At 50.2% G+C, this 24,803-nt stretch overlaps 1 protein-coding gene across 2 annotated transcripts in view; it reads left to right on the top strand.

The window, feature by feature from the left end:
- Nucleotides 1-619: 619 nt before the first annotated feature.
- SLC37A1 (solute carrier family 37 member 1) overlaps nt 620-24,803 on the top strand; it is a 67,924-nt gene continuing 43,740 nt past the window's right edge. The window contains exons 1-5 of one of the 2 annotated variants that reach the window (XM_030806156.1): nt 620-1,571; nt 5,124-5,357; nt 12,593-12,674; nt 21,819-21,951; nt 22,589-22,667. In XM_030806156.1, coding sequence (XP_030662016.1) covers nt 5,302-5,357; nt 12,593-12,674; nt 21,819-21,951; nt 22,589-22,667 — 350 coding nt within the window. In that variant the 5' untranslated portion in view covers nt 620-1,571; nt 5,124-5,301. The remainder of the gene's footprint in view (nt 1,572-5,123; nt 5,358-12,592; nt 12,675-21,818; nt 21,952-22,588; nt 22,668-24,803) is intronic. The other variant, XM_030806157.1, reaches the window with a different exon arrangement.

A 24,803-nucleotide genomic window follows, 5' to 3' on the forward strand; every position in this document is an offset into this window, starting at 1 on the left:
TCGGCAGTAGCTTCTAGGGGACTGGCCAGGCTCCTCCCTGGGGCTGCCTAAGGAGAAGAGTTGTTTCTAGGGTGACGTGGGAGCCTGTGTGCCAAGGCACTGGCCCGCAAGGGTAAGAACCCGGCGGGCTCCCGCAGCCTAACAGGGAGCTGCCTCTGTCACGTGCCTGCGAGGTGGGACACAAGTTGGCTTACAAGTTGGTTCGACATAGCCAAGTCCACGCGCCGCATTTCCACGCTATGGAGTGCTAGTCTTCATGATTGTGCCCCTTGACATGACACAATAGGAATAAAAGCCGGGAGGCCAAGGAAAGGCCCTCCTTGGGGGTGGGGGCGCGGCGGCATGTGACCCTCGCCGCCTGTGGGGAAGACCTGCCTTGAGGACACAGCGCCAGCGGTGCAGAGGCCGCCTGGGACTGCCCAGAGGCTGGTGGGGAGCGCGCCAGCGAAAGCCCGTGCGCCCTCGGAGCCGGGGAAGGCGCGGGCCACGACCCGGGTTCGCCCGCAGAGGCCGAGCAGTGCCGCAAGACGTGGGGGCGCCCCCGCCCGGTGGCCCCGGGGCTGGTGCTACCCTGGGCACGCCGGGGCCGGGGCCGGAGCCGGGGGTCGCGGTGGCCGGGGAGGGGGAGGAGCCGCGCGGCTCCGCCGGCGCCCCTCGGGCCAGGGAAAGTGAAAGGGCGGCGGGGCCTCCCGCGCGCCGCTCCAGGAAGTCGCGAGCAGGAAGCGCCCGCGGCGGCCGGGCCGGGCTGCGGAGCGCGGGCCTCGGCAGCGCAGGTGAGGCGCGGGGCCGGGGCCGGACCGGGAGGCAGGGACCCCCAGCCCCACCGCCCGCACCTGCGGGGCCGCAGGCGCTCAGGCGCCGCAGCCGCTCAGCACCTGCGGCACCCGCAGGGAGCCGGGCGCGCGGCCCTGCGCACTCGGAGCTCGGCTCCTCTCCTCCTTCCTTTTCTTTTTTTTCGGGGACAGAGGTGGGGGCTGGTTTGGATGTTTTCCGAGAGCCGGGGACGGTCTCAAGCTGTTTTCGCGGAGGGAAGTCTTTGAAATACGACATCTAGAAGAGTGACCCTCGGCGACAATGCTGGGCGTTCCCGGACCGGGGCAACGCTGGGATTCCGGGGAAGTGGAGGCAGAGGGAGCGGGCACGGAGCCGGCAGGCGCTCCACGGAGTCCCCGGCAGGGGCGAGCTTAGCTTTCCGGCCGGGTTCCCTGCCCACCCCGGCGCGGGCCGCGGTGACAGCTGAGGGTCCAGAGAGCCGGCAGGAGGGGACCCTGCGCATTGTCTGCCGCGATGGGGACGTGGGCGTGCCCGCGGAATTCACCTCCTCCGGGGACCAGCCGCCCAGGGAGGAGCCGGCACAGAACGCTGGCTCGGAGCGCCGGCACCCTGGGCCTTTGCGTTGTTTGTCGGCTGAGCAGCTGGTTCCCGGAGCCCGTGGGCCTCCTGGCCAATGCGAGTGACAGCGACCTTCTGGGTTTATAATAAAGGGCTTGACGCGCCGGAAAGTCCCCTCGCTGCTGGCCACCAGCCTTCCAGCCCTTACGGCCCACGCTGTGATCCTGGTGACCGAGAAGGTATGTACAGTCTAAAGATTTGCATTTGAACGAAGGATACTGGCTAAGCCCCTTACCACCCCCACTCCCCGCTAACACCCCAGCCCGCGGCCCCAGGTTTGAATTTCCAAAGGAGGAATTGCTAAAGCCTGCCCTTTCCGGGTCTCCCTTAGCTCTTTGCCTGGAAGGTGCCTGCCTGCCTGCCTGCCGGCCCTTGAACTTAAATTGTCTGAAGTTGTGTAAGTGGATAAATATTTTAGACTTCCCCCCGTTGTTTCTTTATTAATCCCCTTTGAGAGCAAGCTTGAAAACCCCCGGCGCCAGACCTGTGATTCACCAAGTCATTTTGGAACTGCTTTTACACGTTCTGTTTCCTGCAGCCCACCTGTGATGTTCTCTTTGTTGGGGGTTGGGGGCAGGTAAGGGAGGTGGTGCAAATGGAATTCAGGTTCCTTGTACTTCAGCCAAGGGGAAAGAGATAGTGACCATTTTCATTCATCTTTAATATGGAAAGCGCCTTTAAAACAAAAAGCCATAGAAAGAGCACACTCTGGACAGGAAGTTGTATTCTATCTCATAATTAAAAAAAAGAAAAGAAAAAAATGCATGAAAACTTTTGGAGGAAAATTGCATTTCTCACCCATCTTTGCCTGTAAAGTGAGACCCAGTTAAAAAAAAAGTCATGAAGTAGATCATTTAAAATATCTGTGGGGCCGCTTTGATTATGTGTAATGGCACCTCAGCCCTAAAAAGACTGTTGAACCTTACTCCTGCTATTGCTCACTTTCTATCCCCATTATTTGAGTCTCTGCAGATTACTTGGAACCTTCTAGGCAGCACAGATCACATGTGGGTGGGTCTGGGAGTGGAGCTTGTGAATGTTTCTTTCCCTCCGCTCATTCTGTTTTACAGTTGCCTAGGGTGGGTTTTTTGAAGAGATAGGTATAAAACCATGTGTCTTTCAGGGTTTTTTTATCTTTTAGTTTCGGGGTACATGTGCAAGTTTTACAGGTTGTAATAAAGATGCTCTAATGGGCTGTTTCCTAAGTTACTATCTTTTTTATTTTTTTAAGACAGGGTCTCGCTCTGTCGCCCAGGCTGGAGTGTGGTGGTGCAGTCTCAGCTCACTGCAACCTTCGCCTCCCGGGCTCAAGTGATTTTCATGCCTCAGCCACCTGAGTAGCTGGGATTATGAATGTGCACCACCACGCCCAGCTCTTTTGTGTATTTTTGGTAGAGATGGGATTTTGCCATATTGGCTATGCTGGTCTCGAACTCCTGGCCTCAAGTGATCTGCCTGCCTCTGCCTCCCAAAGTGCTGGGAATTGCAGGCATGAGCCACCGTGCCCAGCCTAAGTTGCTGTGTTTGACAGTGCAATGAAACTGGACATTCTGCCGCTTTTCCTCCCTGGAATGGTAAGTTCCAGGGGCACCTGTAGAAAGTGACTTTTTAAAAAAGTATCTCTTCTTTTTATGTACTTGGGCTGTGTGCCAAAAACTGGGTTTAAACCAAGTGATTTGCTCCCATTCTGCTGCCCTTCCTCTGCAGGGGATGGGCAGGAGGAAGAGTGGCTGGAGGGAGGAGGTGGCTCAGAGAAACAGGACAAACTGGAATCTGCCCCACTTACCCAGTTGACCCAGGCGAGCCGCCTAGCCTCATTTTTCTCCCTTGTGAAAAGAACGCCCTGCCTCTTCAGGGTGCTCACGGGGCTCAAATTAGAGCATGTCAGTCATGGTTCGTGCTGCCAGAGGTCTTGACCCACTCAAAATGAAGTGGTCTTTAGCGGTGCTGCACAGGCTAGGGAGGAAGGGCCTCATTAGTTGAGCTCTTAACATCCCAAATGTAAAATCACTGTCTTTGCACATCTTAACTGCACTCACTATGAGAATTTATAGCACTTTTCTTTCACCCATTTTACAGGGAAAAGAATCCATCATTGTTTTAAAAAGAAATCAAAGAGGTTTTTTTCCCCCTCTTGATTTGTCAGTGCCTTCTGGGCCTTTGATGTTGTTGTCACAGGTTTTATCAGAGTTGGAGGTTTTTGATTTATTTAGTAGATGGCAATGGAATGTTTCCAGACACGCTGGACATGGAGAAGCGGCACTTGAGAGGAAGACGTTTGCTTCTGACCATCCGTTTCCAGACACTATTGAACCAAATTCTTTACTCTGAAGTTGTCATCACAAAGTCATTTCCCAGAGTAGATCCAGACCCATTCTGGAGCCCACCCATTTTGAGCAAAATATTGCTTAAACCTAGAGGTCTGAGCAGATGTGGTTTTGAAGTGTTTGTGGCTGTTCATTCAACGTGAGTTTCTTGAGCACGTGGTCTGTGCTAGGTTCTGGAAAAGGAGATGGAAATAGGACCTTGCCCTGCAGTCCCGGGCCTTCCTCTTTTGAATTTACAATGAGGATAATATCAGCTAGTGTTTGTTGGGCATTTACTACATACCAGGCCACTTATCAAGTGCTTCCCATAGGTTATCTCATTGCATGTTTATAACAACATAGACGCTATCATCCCCATTGTTTAGCCTGGAAGGAGAGGGAGCAGAAAAGTTAAGTGAGTTGCCTCGGCTTACACAGCCCAGGGTCAGCCTTGGAAGTAGGAGGTATTGGAGTGGGGTGAATCCCACCTGTTCAGGCCCTGGAGGACCTAGGAGAAAGGTGTAGTTCTGGCTGGAGCAGATAGAAGAGACGAGGGGCGGCTCCTGGGACAAAAGCTCAGCAGGCATTTTGAATCTTTTTGTAAAAGGTGGTATAAGGGAAAATTCTTGGAAAATGTGCATTTTTGGAAGCTCACTCTCGAGGGAGGCAAAAGTGAATGTGGGGAACCGATTGGCTTTGGAGGATGCAGTGACTCAGGAATGTCATGAGTTTGACATTGGGATGGGAGATCAGGCCTGCCCGCTGTGCTGGGCCCCTTCTCAGTTCTCAGGCCTCCCTCCCCATTCCTTCCTATATTGCTCTGCTTTCAGCCCTGACTTCATAATCAGATCATTTTCTGTGACCTCTGAGGTGACCACAGGAGATGAAAAATGAAGAGGCAGACAGAAGCAAATTCATTCCTCCTTTGGATTCAAATGGCAAAGTCACAATTAAATGATTGGTTTGATCTGCCCTCTTGTCTAGGCCCACATTTCTCTGTCACTACGGTTCAAAGGTGGCCTGGTCCATAGGGGTGGAACTGAGGCAGTCCAGTGCCCTGGCATGCCCTGATATCTGGGCACATAGCGTGGCTGCTGGACACATATTTGGTTTTGTGAATGGGTTGATCTCTAGATGCCTCCCAGGTAAAGATGTGTTCCTTGGTTCCTTTTTATCCACCATCAGAACATTATTTGAAATTCATTTCAGGGTTCTCAGAACAAACCGCCTTGAGGGTAGATACTCCACCTCACTCCCCCTCTTCCTAGTAACACTCGTGGTGGGGGCCACTGCTTGTATCAGACATGCAGCTTTGATCAGGACTGGGTACTGCTACTGTACGTGTGTGTGGTTACTTCTGCCAGTAATGCTGAAGGTGTGAATGTCACGACACAGGACTCTGAATGCCTCTCCTCCTCCTTATAGAGAGCAGAGCCACTGCCAGAAGGAAGGGGACAAGACCCAGCAGGACACCTTCTTTCCATGCTTTCCAGCCTGTGGGAGCGGCAGGGGCAACAGAGAGGGAACCTGGAGCCAGGATTAATGACCCGTTTATGAAGCATCTTATTCTGCGACCAAGGCTCGGTGGTCAGTGGGGACGTAAATGGCTCGACTCCCCGCTGGCATTCGCTTCATCATCTCATTCTCCAGGGATCAGTGGTGAGTCCTGGTGGGGCAGGCCCTTGGCATGGAGCTGTGTATAGGTGAGGGCTACCGTGCAGGTAGTTGTGTTGCCCCAGTTTCATTATAAAACACGTAAAACTTGAATCACTGACCTCGCCCATAACCGTTGAATTGCTTATTGGTGGTGGAAGCCGTGACCCGGAACAGCGCTGAGGTGTCGTTTGTCCTTGGTACTGGCATTGTCAGATAGTGTTTGGGCTTCCGCGTGGTCTCCAGTGGCTTCTCTAAGAACCATGGTCCCTACAGAAAAATGACCCCTGACTACCAGCAGGGTTAGCAGACGGCTGTGGTGAAATAAGCACATAACTTATATAATAAGTTACACAACTCTGAGATCAGGTGAGTGGCCTCGCCGGGGCACAACTTTCAGAGAGAAAATGAAATGTTCTGGTGCAGTCCAGAATGCTGCTTTCCGTTCAGAGAGCGCCTCTGCTTGCATATTCTGAGACTCCTTCTCTTAGGTGGCCTCAATAATTCCGCTCTCCTTGAAGGAAACAGTTGACGAGCCCAGAGTCTGAAGCTGGGCTCCCTGGCCTCTAACCTGCTCACCTCTTCTGGGAGAGGAAAAACTTTGCTTCTACCCTCGTAGGTTCTGTTTTGGGGGACCTGGGAGTTAAACTGACAAAAGACAGACTAGCAAGAGAAAAGACAGATTTCACCACTTATGTACGAGAGGTCATAGAAAAGTGTCCCTCAAAGGGGCATTTAGAATTCTGGGCTTATGCGCCGTCCGTCCTTCACAAGGAAGGGGAGTGAGAGAAAGGCACCTGTGGGCAAACAAACGGCTTTTTGGAAAGACAAGTGGGCCCTCAAGAGAACAGAGAACAGACGGGCGACGTGGTAGTTTTGTGCTTATTCCTGTTTCAGTGCCACGTGGAGGCTTCTCACCTCCAGTGGTAAGAGTCCAGTCTCCCTGGCCGCTCCTAAGGGGCAGGGTTTATAGCAGATGGATTCTTTCGAATTCTTTTGGGGAACTCCGCTTTTCAGTAGCTAAGAGAATTCAGGAGCGCAAATGCCTTCTGCTCAAAATAATTTTGATGCCACAGCGGCGGATTCTGGGCCCATTCATCTCCTCCACGCCAACCCCCTGGCGGCCCCCAGCCCTGTGCAGCTTCTCAGCCCTGCTGGTTGGTGGAGCATCCACAGGGTGTCTCAGGTTTGATTTGAGGGCATCTGTGTTCTTCAACCAGATTGCTTCTCTTCTTGACTTATTTCCTGTCTGCTGTGAGTCTAGCCACAAGTGCCTGAACACTTAGGTTTTATTTAGTGAATGTGTAGCTTCTTCATTTTGTAAGTTTATTTCGATACAATTTCAAACTCACGTAACTTACTAACATCTGTAAGAATGTTCCTGTAGAACCGCTGTATGTCAAAGATTAATATTTAGCCTTATCTGCTTCTCTCCCTGCCCCTCCACAGTGTTTGTGTGTGTGTGTGTGCATGTATGTAGATGTATGTTTGTACACACACACTTTTCTGAACCACTTGAGAGTAAGTTGCAGACATCATACCCTTTTATTTGTGAATACTTCTGTGTGTATTTCCTATAAATAAGACATTCTCATAAAACCACAGCAAAAAGATCAAAATCAGGAAATTTAACACTGATAAGATACTGTTATCTAACCCACAGTCCATGTTAAAAACGATATCAATGTCAAGTATCTGTGATAGCATTTCTTCTTCTGTTCAAGCTCTAGTTCAGGTTCATACATTGCACTTAATTATCCTGTGGGTCTCGTCTCTTCATCCAGCACTGTTCCTCGGCCTTTTTTCATCTGTTCTGACCTTGGCTTTTTTTCCTTCTTCTTCTGAGACAATGGCCTTGTTATGTTTGAAGAGTTCAAGCCACTTATTTTATAGAATGTGCCACAGTTTAACTTTGTTATTTCCTCATCCTCATGATTAGATTCAGATTATGCATTTTTGATGGAAATCCTATAGAAATGAGGCAGCTTTCTCTTTAATGGAGAAGGAGCTACAGACATGGGAAGAGGGAGGGGAACTGGAAGGAACTGAGTGAGGTTGGATTGGAATGAAAGGTCTCGGGATAAACTGGTGATGGTCGATATAGAAATAGAGAAGGGTGCGTGTGGGTGTGTATGTGTAAAATGCACCCCGCTAGGAGGTCCTGGGAACAGTAAGAGCACCAAAGTGAGCACACTTTGGTCCGGGATCTTGGTTTCTGCATGGCATCTCCCACTAAAAGGAGCCAGGAGTCCTTGGAGACCTGGCCAATGCCAGGACTGGGGCAGGGCAAGGAAAAGAGCCCGGAACGTCTTGTGCCAGAAAATAAGGAAGTGCTTACAAACAAAGGGACTCTGACTTGTCAAATCTAGGACAATCTGAGATTTACAATAAATGAGACTCATGAATGATAGCCCATTAAATAGCGTAAGATTCCGGCGAGTCCTACTGATATAACTAAATAAGTAGGAGAAATGCACGCTCTCTGTACAGTGGAAGCTGGCCGCTAGGTGGGGCGGGGATGGAGCCGCTGCAGGGTACCCAGCGCAGGCACAGAACGCCATGGATGCACCCCGTGGGGCAGCAGCTTGAGGAACAGGATATCTACATTATCTCAAAGCAGGTTCCCAGAAATTCCATATTCATTACTTAGAGGGAAACGTAGTGGTTTCACTGAGGAACTATGAGGCAGACAGCACTTTAACCAATGACCGACATCAGTGTCACTGCCATCCTGTGCCTTCTGACAGGATACTCTGAACAGGACGTGGCATCGCTTCTCTGTCTCAGAAAACGTAGATAGAATTACAAAATAAGAAAGGTTTTTGGGAGGGCTGTTTGGCTTCTGGGGGTTTGAGCCCATCCATGCTGCAGAGTGAAGCAGAGGATGTCTTTGGACTAATTTCTGCACCAAATCATATCACTCAGTAATTCTCAAAAGTGTTTCTTTATTCCTTATTTGCATATGATTGAGGTAATAACACTCAAACAAGGAGACAGATATTTTGCATGGATCCTCTCACCCTAAGCAGGCTGCCGTTCACCTGAGGACACGTGATCTTCCAGAACATCTCTGAGGAGGCCCAGAGGGGCACCCCCATCTAATGCTGTCATTGCTGAGACCTGCTTTTTTGCTAGAAATGTGGGATTTTTCGTATCGTTGGAAGCCAAGCATGCTATAAGTAGTCATAACTGCAAAAAGTAAGCGGAACACTGAGGAACGGATAGATTAGATCTTTTTTTATTGTATTTGTTTTATATTCATAAGTCTAAACGTAACACAAAACAAAAATGAAAGGATTATATTAGCCTCCTGGGGCTGCTGTAACAAGGTACCACAAGCTGGGTGTCTTGAAACAACAGGAATTTACCCTGTCACATCCCTGGAGGTCAGAAGTCCAAAGTCAAAGTGTCAGCAGGGCCACGCTTCCTGTGCAGGCTCCGGGAACAGACCCTTCCTTGCCTCTTCCAGCTCCTGCTGCTGCTGCCGTTCTTGGCTGGTGGCTGCATCACACCAGTCTCTGCCTGTGTGGCCACATGGCCTCCCTTCCTGTCTCTGAGTCTTTGCGTGGCCTTCTGGTGAGGATGCCAGTCATTGAAAGTAGGGCTCACTCTATCTAATATGACCTCACCTTAGCTAATCATGTCTACATGACCCTATTTCCAAATAAAGTCACATTCTGAGGTTTTGGATGGACATGAAATTATGGGGGACGTTATTCAACCCAGTACAAAATGAGTAAAAGGAAACAAATATCATCCAAAACATCTGCTTTATAAATGATAAAGAAAACGTAGATAGAATTACGAAATAAGAAAGGACTTCGGGAGGGCTGTTTGGTTTCTGGGGGTTTGAGCCCATCCATGCTGCAGAGTGAAGCGTCTGCCTACCCAGAGGCCAGGTGTGTCGGGGTGACCACCAGCAAGGCAGCGGCCCGAGTGTGGCTGCCGTGGTTTAGCAATAGTCATGGGAGCTGAAGTCAGACCTTTCAAAGAGGAAAGTCTAGCCTCCAGCCACTGCCTCCCCCGTCCCCAAGCCCCAAGTCCTAAGTACAGAAGATGAAGAAATGAGAGAGGAAAGACGAATTTGGAAATAGAAGTAGAGTTGGCCTGACAACAGCTAAATAAATACAGCGTTTTCCTCTTCAGTCTTTAGGAACATTCCAGTTTGCTGTGTAAATGGACCCTCCACCCAATTCTACAGGACGGCTTCTCTCAGCCCGGCTACACCGTGGCAGTGACTCTTCCCAAAGGGGCTCACTCATTAAGGCGTCTCCCTGCACACAAGGCTGAACTGAAGGTTCCAGAGGCATGTGCTGCCCCTTGTGTGCTCCTCAGTGTTCTCAGGGCATCTCTGGGTGTGTGCTGTGAGCACCAGCCGGGAGTCACCCCTCAGAGGATGGCAGGAGCCCAGAACTCATTGCCAGGGCCTGATCACCCAAGCAGCCCTGACCATCGGGAACATGGTGTGTGTTGGGGCCTCAGCACTCTTCAGACCTTAGCCCGACAAAGGGAGACAGCCTTCCTTCTGGGCCGTCTGGGTGGAGAGTGGAGATATGAACCCACAGCCCATAGGACAGAGCTGCTCTTCTCAAAATCCTTCCTAGCTGGGTGATAACACCTGTAGAACTGGCACTGTGGATGGAGAATCCTCCTGCATGGAGCAGGAGAGATGGTCCATGGACTGGTCTGAGACTGACTGGGGAGGTGCTGGAGGGAATTTGGCCTGAGAACTTTGTTCACCTGTTTTGAAGAGATTGGAGAAGGAAACCCCTGTACTCCAATGAGGGCCGATCAGGGTCACCCATCAGCCTTACTCGCCCTAGTCAGCTGCAGCAGGTGGGGTGGAAGTGACAGTTTGTCAAGCTGTGGGCTGGACAAGTGAGCACTGAGGGCCGATGCAGCCCAGTGGCCTGGAATCTTCCTGTACCGGCAGTTGAAGGCGCGAGAAGCAGCGGTGGCCTAACAGAGAGCTTCATCCAAAGCGCTGAGACTTTCTTTCCTTGCTGGAAACGGTGGTTTTCAGAAACACGAGGACAGAGGCCAGGGCTTCTGGAGCAGATCCGCTGTACCCACATAGCCTTTGTTCTTTGGGCTTTGGGATAAATGATAGGCTCGCCTTTTAGAGTTTCACTTTTTTCCCATTTGGCCCTTGCCATGGGCTTGCAGAGGAAGAATTGGAGAAAGGCCACTGGAAGATAGTTCCCTGATGAAGAAGAGAGCGCTGGGCAATTTCTGTCTTCAGTCAGCAGGTATTCTGTGAATTGGTTTGGTTTGGTTCCTTCCCCAAAGGCACAGGCATTCCAAAGGTTGTAGTTTTGAGTCACACGGAGCCACCAACCTTTCTTTCCCACCTGAAATATGGTCTTTTTTTTTTTTTTTAAGAAAAATCTGGAAATATTTATTTGACCCCTACTTTAGCTGTTGACCAGAGAAGAAGGCAGCTCTGGGGTCTTATGATTTTAGTTACTCGTGGAAAGCTTCCCTCGGAGTAAATCACAACATTAAAAATGTAGATGCGCAGCTGGGAGAAGCGACCCCTTATCCCAGGGCCTCCCGGAAATGCTGCCTTTCTTCGTCCTGTGTAGGACACCGCCTTAGGTAATTATTGATTCAGGTTGTTGGTGGCACCATTTGAAGTCTCTTCCCAGGCCACAAGCAGGACAGGTTCTCCAGGGTAGGGAGGTGTGCCTAGGACACAGAAGAGCTGCCCCTCGCCTTCCACTCCTGTCAAATACTTCTTTCTCCCAACCCATTTTGTTGCCCTGAAAAGTATTTTTCTATGCGGTGGTTGAGACTCTTAGACTGGAGTTGCCCTTTAGCTTCTTTCTAAGGCACCTTCTTTTCTTCTTTCTTCCTCACACTCATGCTTGCTCTTTTGGCTGCTTTTCTCCCAGCCAAACTGAGCGAGGGGCTGTGTGCCAGTGTTTCTGTCATTGGCCTATTGAGAGCCTGCCAGCGTCACTGACTTTTTCTCTTTGAGGGCCATGAAATATTTATATGTCTGCCTTGCTTGTGTGGTTCTGAAAAGTTGCATAGAAACCAAAGAGCCAAAAATAAATATGATCTTGATTGCCCAGGATAGCAGCTACGCAAGAAACTTGTGGTTAGTTTTGTTGTAAACTAAACATTTCACCGTGCTTGTTCTGCTTTGTAAACTCAAGTGTGCATCTCGAGTCCCAGGTTTCCCTTTGGTTATGATTTCTTTAAATAAATGAATGTTTTTGATATTGTGACATAATAATAAGAAACATACTTTGGTCTCTGACCCTGGCTCTGGGCACACAGCTCCTACCACCTTTAGTGCTGAGTGTCTTTTTGTTTGCTAATGAGGTGACTGTGGCTGGAGCTCCAGGACAGCCTCCTGGGGGACTGGTTGCCAGGGCAACCGACCACGTGATTAGAGGTTGGGACTCCACCCGTGGACCTCTGGGGAGGGGAGGGAGCCCGCAGAGGTGGAGTGGATCACCAGTGGCCGGTGATCTGCTCGATCGTGCCTGTGTAATGAGGCCTCCACAGACTCCCTCAACGACAGGGTTTGGGGGCTTGCAGGCTGCTGAGCACAGGGAGGTTCCCGGAGGGTGGAGCCCTGGGGAGGGCACAGCAGCTCCGAGCTCCCTGCCCCATACCTCGCCCTGTGCATCTCTTCATCTGTGTGTATTCTTTGTAACATCCTTTATAATAAAGCAGTAAATGTGTTTCCCTGAGTTCTGCAAGCTGCTCTGGCAAATTAATGGAACCTGAGAAGGGGTTCTTGGGAACCGCCCTGAGAGCCAGTTGGTCGGAGGAGCAGGTCACAACCTGGGGCTTGCCACTGGCATGTGAAGCGGGGCAGCCTCGGCCGGAGCCCCACCCTGTGGGAGCTGATGCTGACTCCTGGAAGACAGTGTGATAATTGAATTCACTTAGAGGACATCCAGTGTCAGCTGGAGAATTGCTTGGTATATGGGGAAAACCCCTACACATGTGATGTTAGAAGTGTGGTATGTTGTGTGTTGTGCATGAGGGTAGGAAAAGCAGTCTGGTTTTTCCTGTCTCACAGTGTTTAGTTTCCATTTGGACAAAGCAAAGGTGGCAATATTTTTTAATGTTCCAATATTATAGTGACATAAGTACTATTGGTAATGGCTGTAGAACTGAATGAATAATACACAGCATAAGAACGTTTCAGAACACAGTGATATGTATTCCTAACACAACTTCTCTTATTTCATGTCATCCTCTCCCACTGTTTTGTGTTTCAGGTACAGAGCCTTCATTTTTATTTTGACATTTCTGCTGTATGCAAGTTTTCACTTATCTCGAAAGCCTATCAGCATAGTTAAGGTAAGAATCATGGAAAGCACTGCCTGTCATCTCTGTGAGGAGTTCGTCACTTGAAGAGCTTGTGGGGCAGAGGGTGGGGATGGTAGCAGGTACATGGGGAAACAGATTATGTAGAAACAAGTTAGTCTGCTGCTTTGGCTTTTCAGTTTCCCTTTTCTAAAATTAAAGTCTTTTAAATGTTTTTCGGATTTCTACTTTCAGAGGTAGTAGACTTTTAGTTTTATTAGTTGACAGTTCCAGAATTCGAAAGCTTAGCTAAATATTTATTTTATCTTATGTGACTGTTCCTTCCAAATGTATCCAGTCTTAAGTGGTTCCCCAAATTCCAGCTCTTCGTGTGATCCAGCCCCGTGTCTGGCTGCGGAGGTGGCTCTCCGTTGTTCTTGGAATGCTGCGTTTTTGTTTCGATCCGACCCCAGGTCTAGCCGCGGAGGTGGCTCTCTGTTGTTCTTGGAACGCTGCATTTTTGTCTGAGTGATGGGTGGGCAGGAAGTTGTTAAGCAGGTGTTCTACTAGACTTTGAGAAAAGAAGATTAAAGCAGACAAGCCTACATAATCACCAGTTACAACCTGGAGAAAAGCAGGAATAATTTTCTTACCCTCATTGGGATTACGTCACCCTGCCTATAGACCATCAGGGGCCTGAGAGGCATTTGAGTCTCTGTCGTAGAAGGAATGAGGAAATCATCCACTGCCAGAGACAGCGCACTCACAGCCCGATGGCCCCTCGCTCACTCCCCTAGAGCTGGCAGAGACCCAGCTCCAGGACTGCAATTCTGTGACCTTTGGAGCTGTGCTTCCTCCACTCCTGCCGGTGGCTGAGCGCTGGGGGGCTGCCCCCTGCAGCCCCGGTCGGCAGAGGCCATGCAGAGGCTGGTTCTTTTGTGACAGTCCTAGGTTCCCCACTCTCCAGCAGCTTTCAGGGGCGGTTAAACATTCATTTACCCAAAAGATTCTAAAATTCCCCCTTGGCCCCTGGTAAGAAAGAAACTTCCATGCCTCTCAAGTTGTTGACTGTGGAAAATGTTTGCAGACCTTTAAAAATGTGGTTTTTAAGAGAGAAGAATGTGAAAAGAGGTGGTGGGCCTTAAGAAATACTCATCCGCTTGACAGGAGACTCTCATATCAGTACCAATAACCAGCCGCTGTAAATCGGTACCAATAACCAGCCGGTCATTATAAATCTGAATACTACTACTTCTTGTCTTTCTGGTTAGAGAAGTATACAAACAGCTCAAGAAAATGGTAAATTATAAAGATGGAAGTGGCTATTGAAGAGACTTGGTGAGCGTGTTGGAGTTGAAGGATCTGGTGTAGTCGGGGAGCCTGCGTGGGGTTTCAGGATTGACCTGGAAAGGTTGGCTGTGGATTGTAGGGGAAGAAAAACAGCTTTGCAGGTGAGAGAACTGCCTTGAGTACCATGTGCAGGGATGGGCATCTCCATGAAGCCACCACCTGATGGGCTGGGGGACTGTTGGGGCAGATGTAGCGTGTAAGGTGGGCTGGCCCTTGGGGGAATCTTTGTCAGGCCGCAGCTGTTGGGGTCCACCTGACGACTATGAGGGCCCCTGTGAGCCAGGAGCAAGTGGGAGCCCTGTCCCGGTCCCTCTCCCGGCTTCCCTGGTGGTCCATCTCAAAGCCTCCACCCCTGACTCCTGTGTGTGGTGGTGTCCAGGCCACTCAGGGCTTAGGGCTTCCAAGGAGGCGGCGTCAGGGTCAGCTCTTAGTTCAGTGTCATAAGTAACAGTGTACATAACTGCCGCTTACAGAGCCCTGGGGTATGACAAAGCGCCACAGACATTACCCCCGTGACCCTCACAGCAACCCTGCGAGTGCCCCTGTGAGGAAACTGAGGCTCAGGGCTTCGTTCCCCAGGCAGGGCTGCCATGCACTCGAGAATTCCCTGTGGGTCAGGCTGCCTCCAGGGCCCCCACTCTTCCTCTCTGTGCCTCAGGGTCTGTCCGGGTTTAATTACCTGAGTACAGTCCCAGCATCACCCTCAGAGCCTCCTAAATGCACAGATTTCCCGACCTAGCAGCTGTGATGTGCCTGGGCATGGATTGGCTTGACGCTGAATCCTGTGGGTTTCTTTACCTTTCAGGATAGATCAGAACATCACACCACATCAAAACTAAACTTTATAGTGCCTTCTGAAGCGCCCAGGTGCTTGAGCTCATGATATAAATGGCATCAACGAAACCAAAAGTAGTAGTGATTCTGTTGACCCACAAAACAGTTGAGTGATTATTCATAGCCCGCATTTCCTAGAATATTGTAAGCAAAACCAAAGCAAAATATATTTGCTTACTTGAAATCGAACCAGAGGCTGTGAATTAGAAAGTGATTCTCATTCTGTTATGTCATTTATAAAATGACATGGCACACCAGGTCACATATAAGTTAGTTAAATGGAATGTTTAGACTTACCTTTGATCACTGCTGATTAATTGTATTTTTCTCAATGATGATGATAAAACCAGGGCTGGGAGGATAGTGATGTTATAAATGCAACCCTGTCCCTTCTACCTGCTGCTCCAGCTGTGGCCCAGCCTCAGGACTCAAGGCAAGCGTCTGCCCAAGCTGGTAGACAGGTGGGTCCGCACTCTCCCAGCAGAGATCTTAGTAGGAACTCTTTCCCCCTGGACTGGGCCAGAAAAGAAACCTGAAAGCAGAGGCTTCCCAGAGAAGCTTAAACTGCAGGGGTCCCTGGAGCCAGGGGGATGGCAGCATTGATTTGAATGTGAGTGTGCCCACCCCTTTCTGGACACACAGGACTTAAAAGGAGAAAACTGGCTGGGCGCAGTGGCTCACGCCTGTAATCCCAGCACTTTGGGAGGCCGAGGTGGGTGGATCACCTGAGCTCAGGAGTTCAAGACCAACCTGGCCATCATAGTGAAACCCTATCTCTACTAAAAATACAAAAAAAAATTAACCAGGCATGGTGACAGGCGCCTGTAATCCCAGCTACTGGGGAGGCTGATGCAGGAGAATCGCTTGAATCCGGGAGGCGAAGTTTGCAGTGAGCCGAGATCGCACCATTGCACTCCAGCCTGGGCGACAAAGTGAAACTCCATCTCAAAAAAAACGAAATAAAATAATCCTCAGTGGTAGACAGAAAACAAAGTCTGAAAAGCTGGAAGTATGTACCATGGATGGGAAACTTGTTATTTGGAAAGTTCCAATTCTCCCAGTGTTACTATTTAAATAAAATGCAACTCCAGTGAAAATCTTAGCAGGGTTTTTTTTAATTGAATAAAATAATCTTAAAGTTTGTATGAAATGTCCAGGAATTATCAAGAAAAGTGTAAAGATAACATTTTATGATATGAAAATATGCAAAAGATTAACATATTTTAATACCATAATCAAATTATAATATTACATGAGAATAGACAAAAAGGTCAGTAGAATAGATTAGAAAATATGGAATATTTGACAGAGCTTATTTAATAAATTTAATAAATGGTGTTGGCACAACTGGTTATTCGTCAGGAAGAAATATATATTGAATCCCTATTTTATAAAAGCAAATGGCCCGGGCACTGTGGCTCACTCCTGTAATCCCAGCACTTTGGGAGGCTGAGGCAGGTGGATCACCTGAGGTCAGGAGTTCGAGACCAGCCTGGCCAACATTTTGAAACCCCATCTCTACTAAATGTACAAAAATGAGCTGGGCATGGTAGCGGCCACCTGTAATCCCAGCTACTTGGGAGACTGACGCATGAGAATTGCTTGAACCTGGGAGGCAAAGGTTGCAGTGAGCCGAGACCACACCACTGCACTCCAGCCTGGGTGACATGAGTGAGACTCCATCTCAAAAAAATAAAAGAAAATAAATGGATTAAAAACATGAATGTAAAACACAAAAAGTAAAAATCCAAGAAGAAAATTATGTTTATCGTAGGAGTGAGTGTGAAGTTAGGAAACCCAAAGAAACAACGGGCAAGGGGGATGAACAGGCAGTTCACAGACACGGAATTCAGATCACTGGGAAATACGTGAATGGTATTCAAGTCTGCCGGTATTCCATAAGCAAATTAAGGCAACACTGTGCTCAGTGGCTGGCACAACATTGCCCAGGGCAGTAAGGGCTGGCACAGCATTGCCCAGGGCAGTAAGGGCTGGCACAGCATTGCCCAGGGCAGTAAGGGCTGGCACAGCATTGCCCAGGGCAGTAAGGGCTGGCACAGCATTGCCCAGGGCAGTAAGGGCTGGCACAGCATTGCCCAGGGCAGTAAGGGCTGGCACAGCATTGCCCAGGGCAGTAAGGGCTGGCACAGCATTGCCCAGGGCAGTAAGGGCTGGCACAGCATTGCCCAGGGCAGTAAGGGCTGGGACAGCATTGCCCAGGACAGTAAGGGCTGGCACAGCATTGCCCACGGCAGTAGGCGCTGTTCACTGGTCGTGAGGGGAGAGGACTTTTCATGCGTTCTTGATGGGATGTCAAGTGTTAGCACCTTTTGGTGACAACCAGTGAAATAAAAAATACTACAGCCTTCAGACATACTTCTGGGAATTTTACCCTAAAAATAAAAGCACCTTACTTAGGAATATCTTCATAAGTATCTTTATGGCAGCTTCGTAGTGACCAAAAAAAGCAAAAAGGAAAAAAACCCGTTCTGGATATCAAGGGAACCTAATAAGTAGGTAAAAGTTTGAATAAATTATGACAAGTCCATATTATGAAATGTGCAGGTCCCTAAAAGAATTTATCAGAGGCAAACCAGTTGACTCAGAAACATTTCCAGGAGGTATTTTGAGCAAGAAGTTAACATGTGCATAAGGATGTATAGAATGATTCCATTTTTGAGAAGTAAACAATGACCAAGAAGCTCCTCCATCTATTTCTGTATCCTTCATGAGTGGAGCATTTGCGTGTCTGTGCCCGAGTGTGTATAATGCATTTCACATGGCACCTGTGACTCATCGCAGGAGGCTGGCCGTGGGCAGGTGCTGTTGTCCATGGGGGAGAGCCTGGCTGGTCGCTCCTACTTGTGGTACCAAAACTTTAATTGCTCTTCCAGGACTTAGATAATGCTTTGGAGAATTCTTGTAGCCTTATAAAAAGAATGTGAAGGACTAGTTAGAATCAGTGCACCCACACAGCCTAATGAGCCACGTAAAGTTGACTAGACAGATCATCAAATGCAGATGGTACACACACACGCACACACACACACACACACACACACACACACCCTCTGTGTTGGCTGAAGGTGGAGTAAAACTGACCTAACCCCACTGTCCTCCAGGGGGATTCAGTGAGGCCCAAATCCCCTGCTCCTGTCCTGTCCTCTCACTGTTGCCTTTCAGTGGCTCCTGAACCCTCCAGACTGCCTGATAATCTCCTCTATTGGAGGCCACGTGCCTCCTGCAGAGAATGTGTCGCGTGGCTGTAGTCTTAGGCACCTTAGGTGGGGCTGAGAACCCAGGGCAGGAATGAGTGGTTTCTGTCTGCGAAGTGGCTCAAATTCAGCATGGAAAGAATGGAGCCTTCGTGGAATGCAGGCTAATACAGTGAATGTTTGTGCCTAAATGACCGCATGGGTCTCTGCAGGTGTAGGCTGAGGAGTCCGGTCTTTTCTAGTGTCATGAAATTCCCGCTGCAGCTGCCTGCTGCTCCCTGGACGGGATTTACTCTCGCTGCCAGTGGGAGGGGTGGGGAGGGCTGGATGTGGCGAGGGCGTCTGTAGACAGAAGACATTGCCAGCTCCCGGCCCCACCACCTTCCCCGCACTCTCATCGCGCTGTGACTCCCGGCCCCGCCGCCTTCCCCGCACACTTGTCGTGCTGTGATTCCTGGCAGTTTCTTGTGTTCTTCCAGAAGATTGGCACCTTTCTTGTCCCACCCCCACCCTCCACCCCCGATGGCGTCTGCTGTTTATTTTTGTTGCTGTTCTGTGTGTTGCATGGACGCTTTAGCAGCCGTGACACCCGCGTGTTCACAGGGCCCACTCAGCCTCCCGCCTCGCATAAGTGTGGAGTTCAGTTGCTGCAGAGGCGTTTGCCTGATCAGTTTTTAATAGCTACCCGATGTCGCAGGTTGACTGAGTTTGTATGTAACTTTTTGAAAGGCACTTGTGTAAAAATGTGTGAAGAAAGCTGCTTTTATGAAAGCAGACATTTCCCAAAGGACTTGACCCCCTCCCCAAGTATTTCTGCAGGGATGGTGTGGCTATGCAGAGGTGAGGGTGCTTCCCTGAAGCGCTTTGGTGAGAATTTGCTCACCTGGCGAGGGGTGTGCTTACCAGTTCATCTTAACCTAATTAAGTTTGCATCGTCTCTGGAACACCAGGTTTGGGGGATAAAACTCATAGAAATACTGAAATATAGCAATGTTGTTGAAAGCCTGTGGTTATGTAAATATCCTCAGAACTCTTTGTGCTGGAGTAATATGAAATCTCGATGGCTTTGGCGGCAGCCTTCCAACAGGGCTGCGGGGTGCGGGTGGAGGTGACCTTTCCAACATCAAGGAGAAGGGCCAGAGAGGTGCCCGGACTCACAGCAGCCCTTTCCTGGACCCTTCCCAGGGGCGGAGGGCCAGAGAGGCACCCTCCGATTATGGTCCATCTTTATAGTAACCCTGGGACACAGGCATTGTCATGCCAACTCCATAACTGATGGCCAGGGAGTGTAAGTGATGTCACCAAGGTCAGAAGCCACAGAGAGGCACCAAGATCCCAGCTCAGGCCTGTCTGCTGCCGAAGCCTATATCCCTAACCAGATGTGAGGCCCCACTCATTACATAACAAAACTAGAAAATCTTTTCTGCTTATTTATGAAAGAAAGGGAGCATTTCTAATCGAATATGTTTTCCACAGGTGGTTCCTCCCCAGAAATATTAAATCACAAAGGATATAAAATTCTGTTTTAAGCAGCGGCCTGCAGAATCTTTTTCCTTTCTTCTGTGCCAGGTTAATGTTAGAAACTTCAGCTTCTCCCTGCACATGATTCTCCCTCAGCCGGGGAATGTCCTGTACTCCTGTCCTAGCTGTGGCTTTCTTCAGTCAGAGGTGAACGGTAGTGGCGATGCTTAGGCCCTTTGGGTGTGGCCAGATTGGCTTCCATGAGAGGCAGCAGGGAAAGGTGGGCAGAAACACCTGGCTCCAAAGAGAAGTGTCCAACAAGGCGGCAGGTGAATGGAGAAAGGCCACAGATACCAGCTTGATACAGAGATGAAGGGCTGCAGGCACCCACTCTGGGTCTCACGGTCACACTCCCAGCCCCTCACGTCCACCTTGGGTGGAGAATTTAAAACACAAGCAGGAGCAGCCAGGGGGCCCTGAGCAGGTGAAAGCGCTCTCTTCCTGAGATGCCAGGAGGTCAGCATGGCGCCTCCAGGGAGGACCAGCTCTACCAAGGGAGCTGCTGGGCAGACGATGACTCTGCATTATTGTAAAGTAGAGCCCTGGCTAGTTTTTGGGGACAGTGTTTAATTATAGCAGAACAGCCCAGTGATGACGACAGAGTCACGTGACCGTGGAGCAGCTGCATCCCGTGTGCCATGCCAGGACTCAGTGACGTGGCCCACGTGCTGCCAGCTATAAATCAGGGTGTCTAGCCCTGATTCAAAAGCCCTGGCCTTTTGAAAGTGGCCAGCCTTGTTGGCCACTCCCTCCTGAAGAGAGGGGGACAGGACTTCCGGCTGCTGCCTGCCTGGTGACTGGGGCGGCTCCCTGCCCAGCGTTCTGTGCCCTGACCTGGAGCCAGCTTTGTGCACTGCCCTCCAGACCCCTGGCTTCTCTCAGGTTCCAGCTCACGAGGACACCCCTCTGGTATCATGGGCACTGAACGGGCACTCGATCCCCCTAAGGGACACCCCTCTGACCACAAGGACTCCACTTTCCGCCATCACTCACGCTTGATGGGGCAGCTCCTTTGAGTCTTGAATAGTGCAGAATGATCACTACGGAGCCCCCTGAGAAGAGAGGCATGGGAGCGACAGAGGCCACCAGGGAGGGACACACAGTCACAGAGCACATTCTGTCTTCCTCAGTTTCCCCCGCAACAAGACGGGCCCCTGCCACATGTGGCGCTGTCCTGGAAGTGTTGTTCCTCTTCCCAAGGAATGCGCTGAGGAAGAGCCTACTCAGGCCCCTCTGCCTCCCGACACATGAGCTTTCCTCTCTGCCCAGGGTTTGTTTCACAAGGGCCGTGCCATCCTAAGCTCTGTGCAAAAGCATCACGGGTCCCAGTGACTTCTGTAACTGGGCAGCAGCCTTGTCTGCAGAGGGGGAGACCGAGGCAGGGGCAGCAAGTAACATGCTCACACAGCCAGTCACCAAACTCCAGGGCGATGGCTTTCCCCTCCTCCCGCCTCCCAGACAAGTGCCTCCAACCCTGGCCCTGCTTGCTGGTTCTGTGGACAGTTTGGTGGGTGGGTGGTTCCCTGCCCCAGGGATATTTTTAAATTGAGGTATGATTTACACTTTAATAAAGTATACAAATCTTCAGTGTACAGTTTGGCAGATCTGTACATGCCCATAGGGGTAGTCATCCTCTAGGTTAAGGGATGGACCCTTTCTAGCTCCCAGACAGCTCCCCATCCCCTGTCCCACACTGTCCCCCTTTAGGTAACCGTGACTCTCACCTCTAGCTGCATGGATTCATTGCCCATCCTTGGACTTCCTATGAGTAGAATGCTACAGTCTGTACTCTTTCGTGTCTGGCTTCTTCTACTTCATGTTGTGTTTGTGAGGTTCATCCTCATTGTTGCCTGGACCTGTAACTTGTTCTTTTTCCTGGTGTGTAGCATTCAGTTGTGTGAATCTAGGAAAATGTACCCCTTCTTCCTTGTGGACAGGTGGTCAAGGATGACAGGCAGTCGGCTTTCAGCTTGGAGCTCTTAGAACTCAAGCTGCTCCCGAGGCTCGTCTTCCGGTGGTGTATGAAGACGGCCTATGTTCGTTGTGTGCTCAGGAGTGGGGTTGCTGGAGAGTCCTGCTGAAACGTCACCAGCAGGCATTCTTGTGGGTCCTGCAGACACACCGCCAGCAGCGCCTCGTGTCCCTCTTAGAATGCAGGGTGCGGGTGCCCTGGGCAGGCTGCTGGGAGAGGAGGGGTGACTGTTCCTCTCTGTGCCCCATGCTGAGCCTCACTGAGGGCCCTTCCTCTCCTTGCTTCTGCCCTCCCATCACATCCCAGGGTGAGCTCCACAAGTATTGCACTGCTTGGGATGAAGCTGACGTCAGATTCAGCAGCCAGAGCAGCAAGTCTGGGTCCGTTGCCCCCCACCAGCTCCCTGACAATGAGACCGACTGTGGCTGGGCACCGTTTGGTAAGTCGATCATCAGTCGTCCAGGAGCTGAAGCGGCTGTCCTTCCAGCCTTGCTATTAATAATTTTAGCAGCAGTAATGCTGTTCCCAGATGTAACTGCATTTCCATGACAGCCCTCTCCTACCAAAAAGCACATGACTTCACCGCCGCTGTGTCCACAGCACCTGTGTGCAGAGCTATTCCTCCTGAAAGAAGGTTCTTCATGGGGAAATGTGCTGAAGATCATTTGTATTTTGTATTTTGGACTTGCAGGGCATAGTTCTGTGGGTGGGAAAAAGAGAGAGACATGAGGGGCTGGTGTGGGTGCTGGCCTAGGCAGGCGTGCTGCAGAAAAGCCAGTGGACACGTAAAACAAAAGGCATCAATCCAATGTGCAGCCACCATGCACAATGGGGATTTTATCTCATCTGAATGACGCCTGTATTATATTTAGTGATTATTTGAAACTGCGGTGACTTCATTTTCCTTTGCAAGAAACTGAACGGAAAATGCACCGCCTTGTTTTCTGTGTGGAAAACCACGCGTTTCACTAAGTACACCCAGATTTCGGGAACAGATGCTCGTGTTTTATAGCCGCACTCTAGAACATAAACTAAACAATACTGACCTTTTCCTGTTGATTTTCAAATTCATATAGATAAGAACAACTATCAGCAGCTTCTTGGGGCCCTGGACTACTCCTTCCTGTGCGCCTATGCCGTGGGGATGTACCTCAGGTAGGTCTGCTTCAGTTTTCCAGACCCTGCCTGGTTACCTGGCCCCTCCGTGCGGAGAAGACATCCGCTATGCCCAAGCGCACAGGCGCGCGGGATTGAGGCCCTCGCTTGCCACTGGCTTCCCTGCTGTTCCCTTCCCAAAGATGAGGCCAAGCTTAGGAGAGAGCAAGTGCGTGTGCTGTGCCCACAACACAGGACCTCGAGGCAGAAGATTTCCGTGTCCTGGGCACTGTGCCAATTGACACAGGCTGCCCTCAGCTTTCCTGGCCCTGAGGTTTAGGACCTACCATGAATCCTGCTGATCCTGGGACGTGGTCATTCAGGAACAGAGGACTAGTTTCCTGTTCAGCGGAGCCCGACCTCTCCTGTGGTTCAGAGGTTGCCATCTGTTTACATGCCCCAAATAATGAATTTCACCTGATGATTGGAACAGTTGGCACAGGATGTGCGGAACAGCTCTACCTGGAACTCTGAGCACAGCAGAGGCAGCCATGCATGGCGGGCGGGGAACTCCAGAGAGAGACCAGCTCGGATCTGAGTCCCAGCTCTGAGTGCAGCAGAGGCAGCTCTGCGTGGTGGGCGGGGAACTCCAGAGAGAGACTGGCTCGGATCTGAATCCCAGCTCTACCACCTACTAGGATGTGGCCTTGAGCAAGTTACTATAACTCTTTGGGCCTCAGTTTCCCCTTTGCAACATAGAGGAGATAATAGTTCTTATGTCATAGGATTGGGGCAAAGATTGAGTTAATGTATGTAGAAGCTCAGAATGGTGCCTGGCCTGTGCTGCCAGCCCAGCCCATTCTTGATCCCACTTTTGAACTGACCAAGGCAGGTGGTGAATATTATATGGGTCATAGGACATGATTGGCCGATTAAAAACTGCTGTTGTGTCAGTCCAGCCAGGTTTTTTTTTAAAGGCAGTATAGGGATGTTCTAGCCCATTTTCTGTTGCTATTGGCACAATATCTGAGATTGAGTAATTTATAATGAAAAAAGGTGTATTTAGCTCTTATCTAACTGGGAAGTTCAAGATTGGGCAGCTGCATCTGGCAAGAGCCTTGTACCACATTGTAATGTGGTGGAGGGCGTCACCTAGCAGAGGCCCCTGTGAGATGGGTTAGCAATGAGCGGGGCATACAAAACAGACACAGCACAGGGGTGATCACGTTGCTTTATAGCAACCAGCTCTCACCTCTCACGATAGCTCATCAGTCCTGAGAGTGCGGCCACTCACTCCTGCGGATTCATTCCTTCGTCAAGGCGGATCCCTCATGACCCAAATGCCCTTCAAAGCTCCCTGCACCTCTCAACGCAGTTATACTGGGGGCCAAGCCTCAACACACGTTTTGATGGAGACCAACCATAGTCAAACCACAGCCAGGGACTGAGGCACGTGGTCCCAAGAGGCTTTTGTTCAGAGACAGAGGTCTTTACAGCCTGGAGAACCCCAGGGATCCCCATAAATGTTTAGCTGCTTCCCTGAGACCCGCCCAGAGTGTGGGATCATCAAGACCTGGGCCCCCCTTCCCCGCTCAGAGCCCTGGTGGGTGGTTGGTGCCCAGGCAGGCAGTGTCTGCTGTTGGAGGAGAGTGCATAGCTCTCCCTGTATTGAACGTGTGTATTTGCCTCCTGCTGCAGAACTTGTCTGAGTGAACAAATGAATAATAAAGATTTGGAATCCCAGAGTGTGCGGTGTGCAGCAGACCATGAACCTAGCTGGAGAGAGTGTGGTGTGTACCTTGGGCTTCCTTAGGGCCTAGGTCTCAGCCAGGCTGCCAGACCTTCTCCATTTTGAGGTCAAATGTTTATATTCCCCACACTGCAGTCTTACTGAACACAAATAATCTGTGGTATAAAAAGACCCAAAGTGGGAGTGTGTTTTTCTCAGTTACTAGAAAACTGTATTTAAATCTGGTTCTCAGCTGGGGGCAGTTTTGTCTCCTAGGGGACATTTAGTAATGTCTAGAGACATTTGTGGGTGTCACAGCCAGGGAAGGGATGTTGCTGGCATCTAGTGGCTAGAAACCAGGGTGTTGCTAAACATCCTACAACACACAGGACAGCCCCTAATGCCACAGAATTACCGGAGCCAAAGTATCGATAGTGCTGAGGTTCAGAAAGCCTGCTCTAAGTAAA

This window comes from Nomascus leucogenys, chromosome 25 (genome assembly GCF_006542625.1).
Source record: "Nomascus leucogenys isolate Asia chromosome 25, Asia_NLE_v1, whole genome shotgun sequence".
Lineage (NCBI taxonomy): Eukaryota > Metazoa > Chordata > Mammalia > Primates > Hylobatidae > Nomascus > Nomascus leucogenys.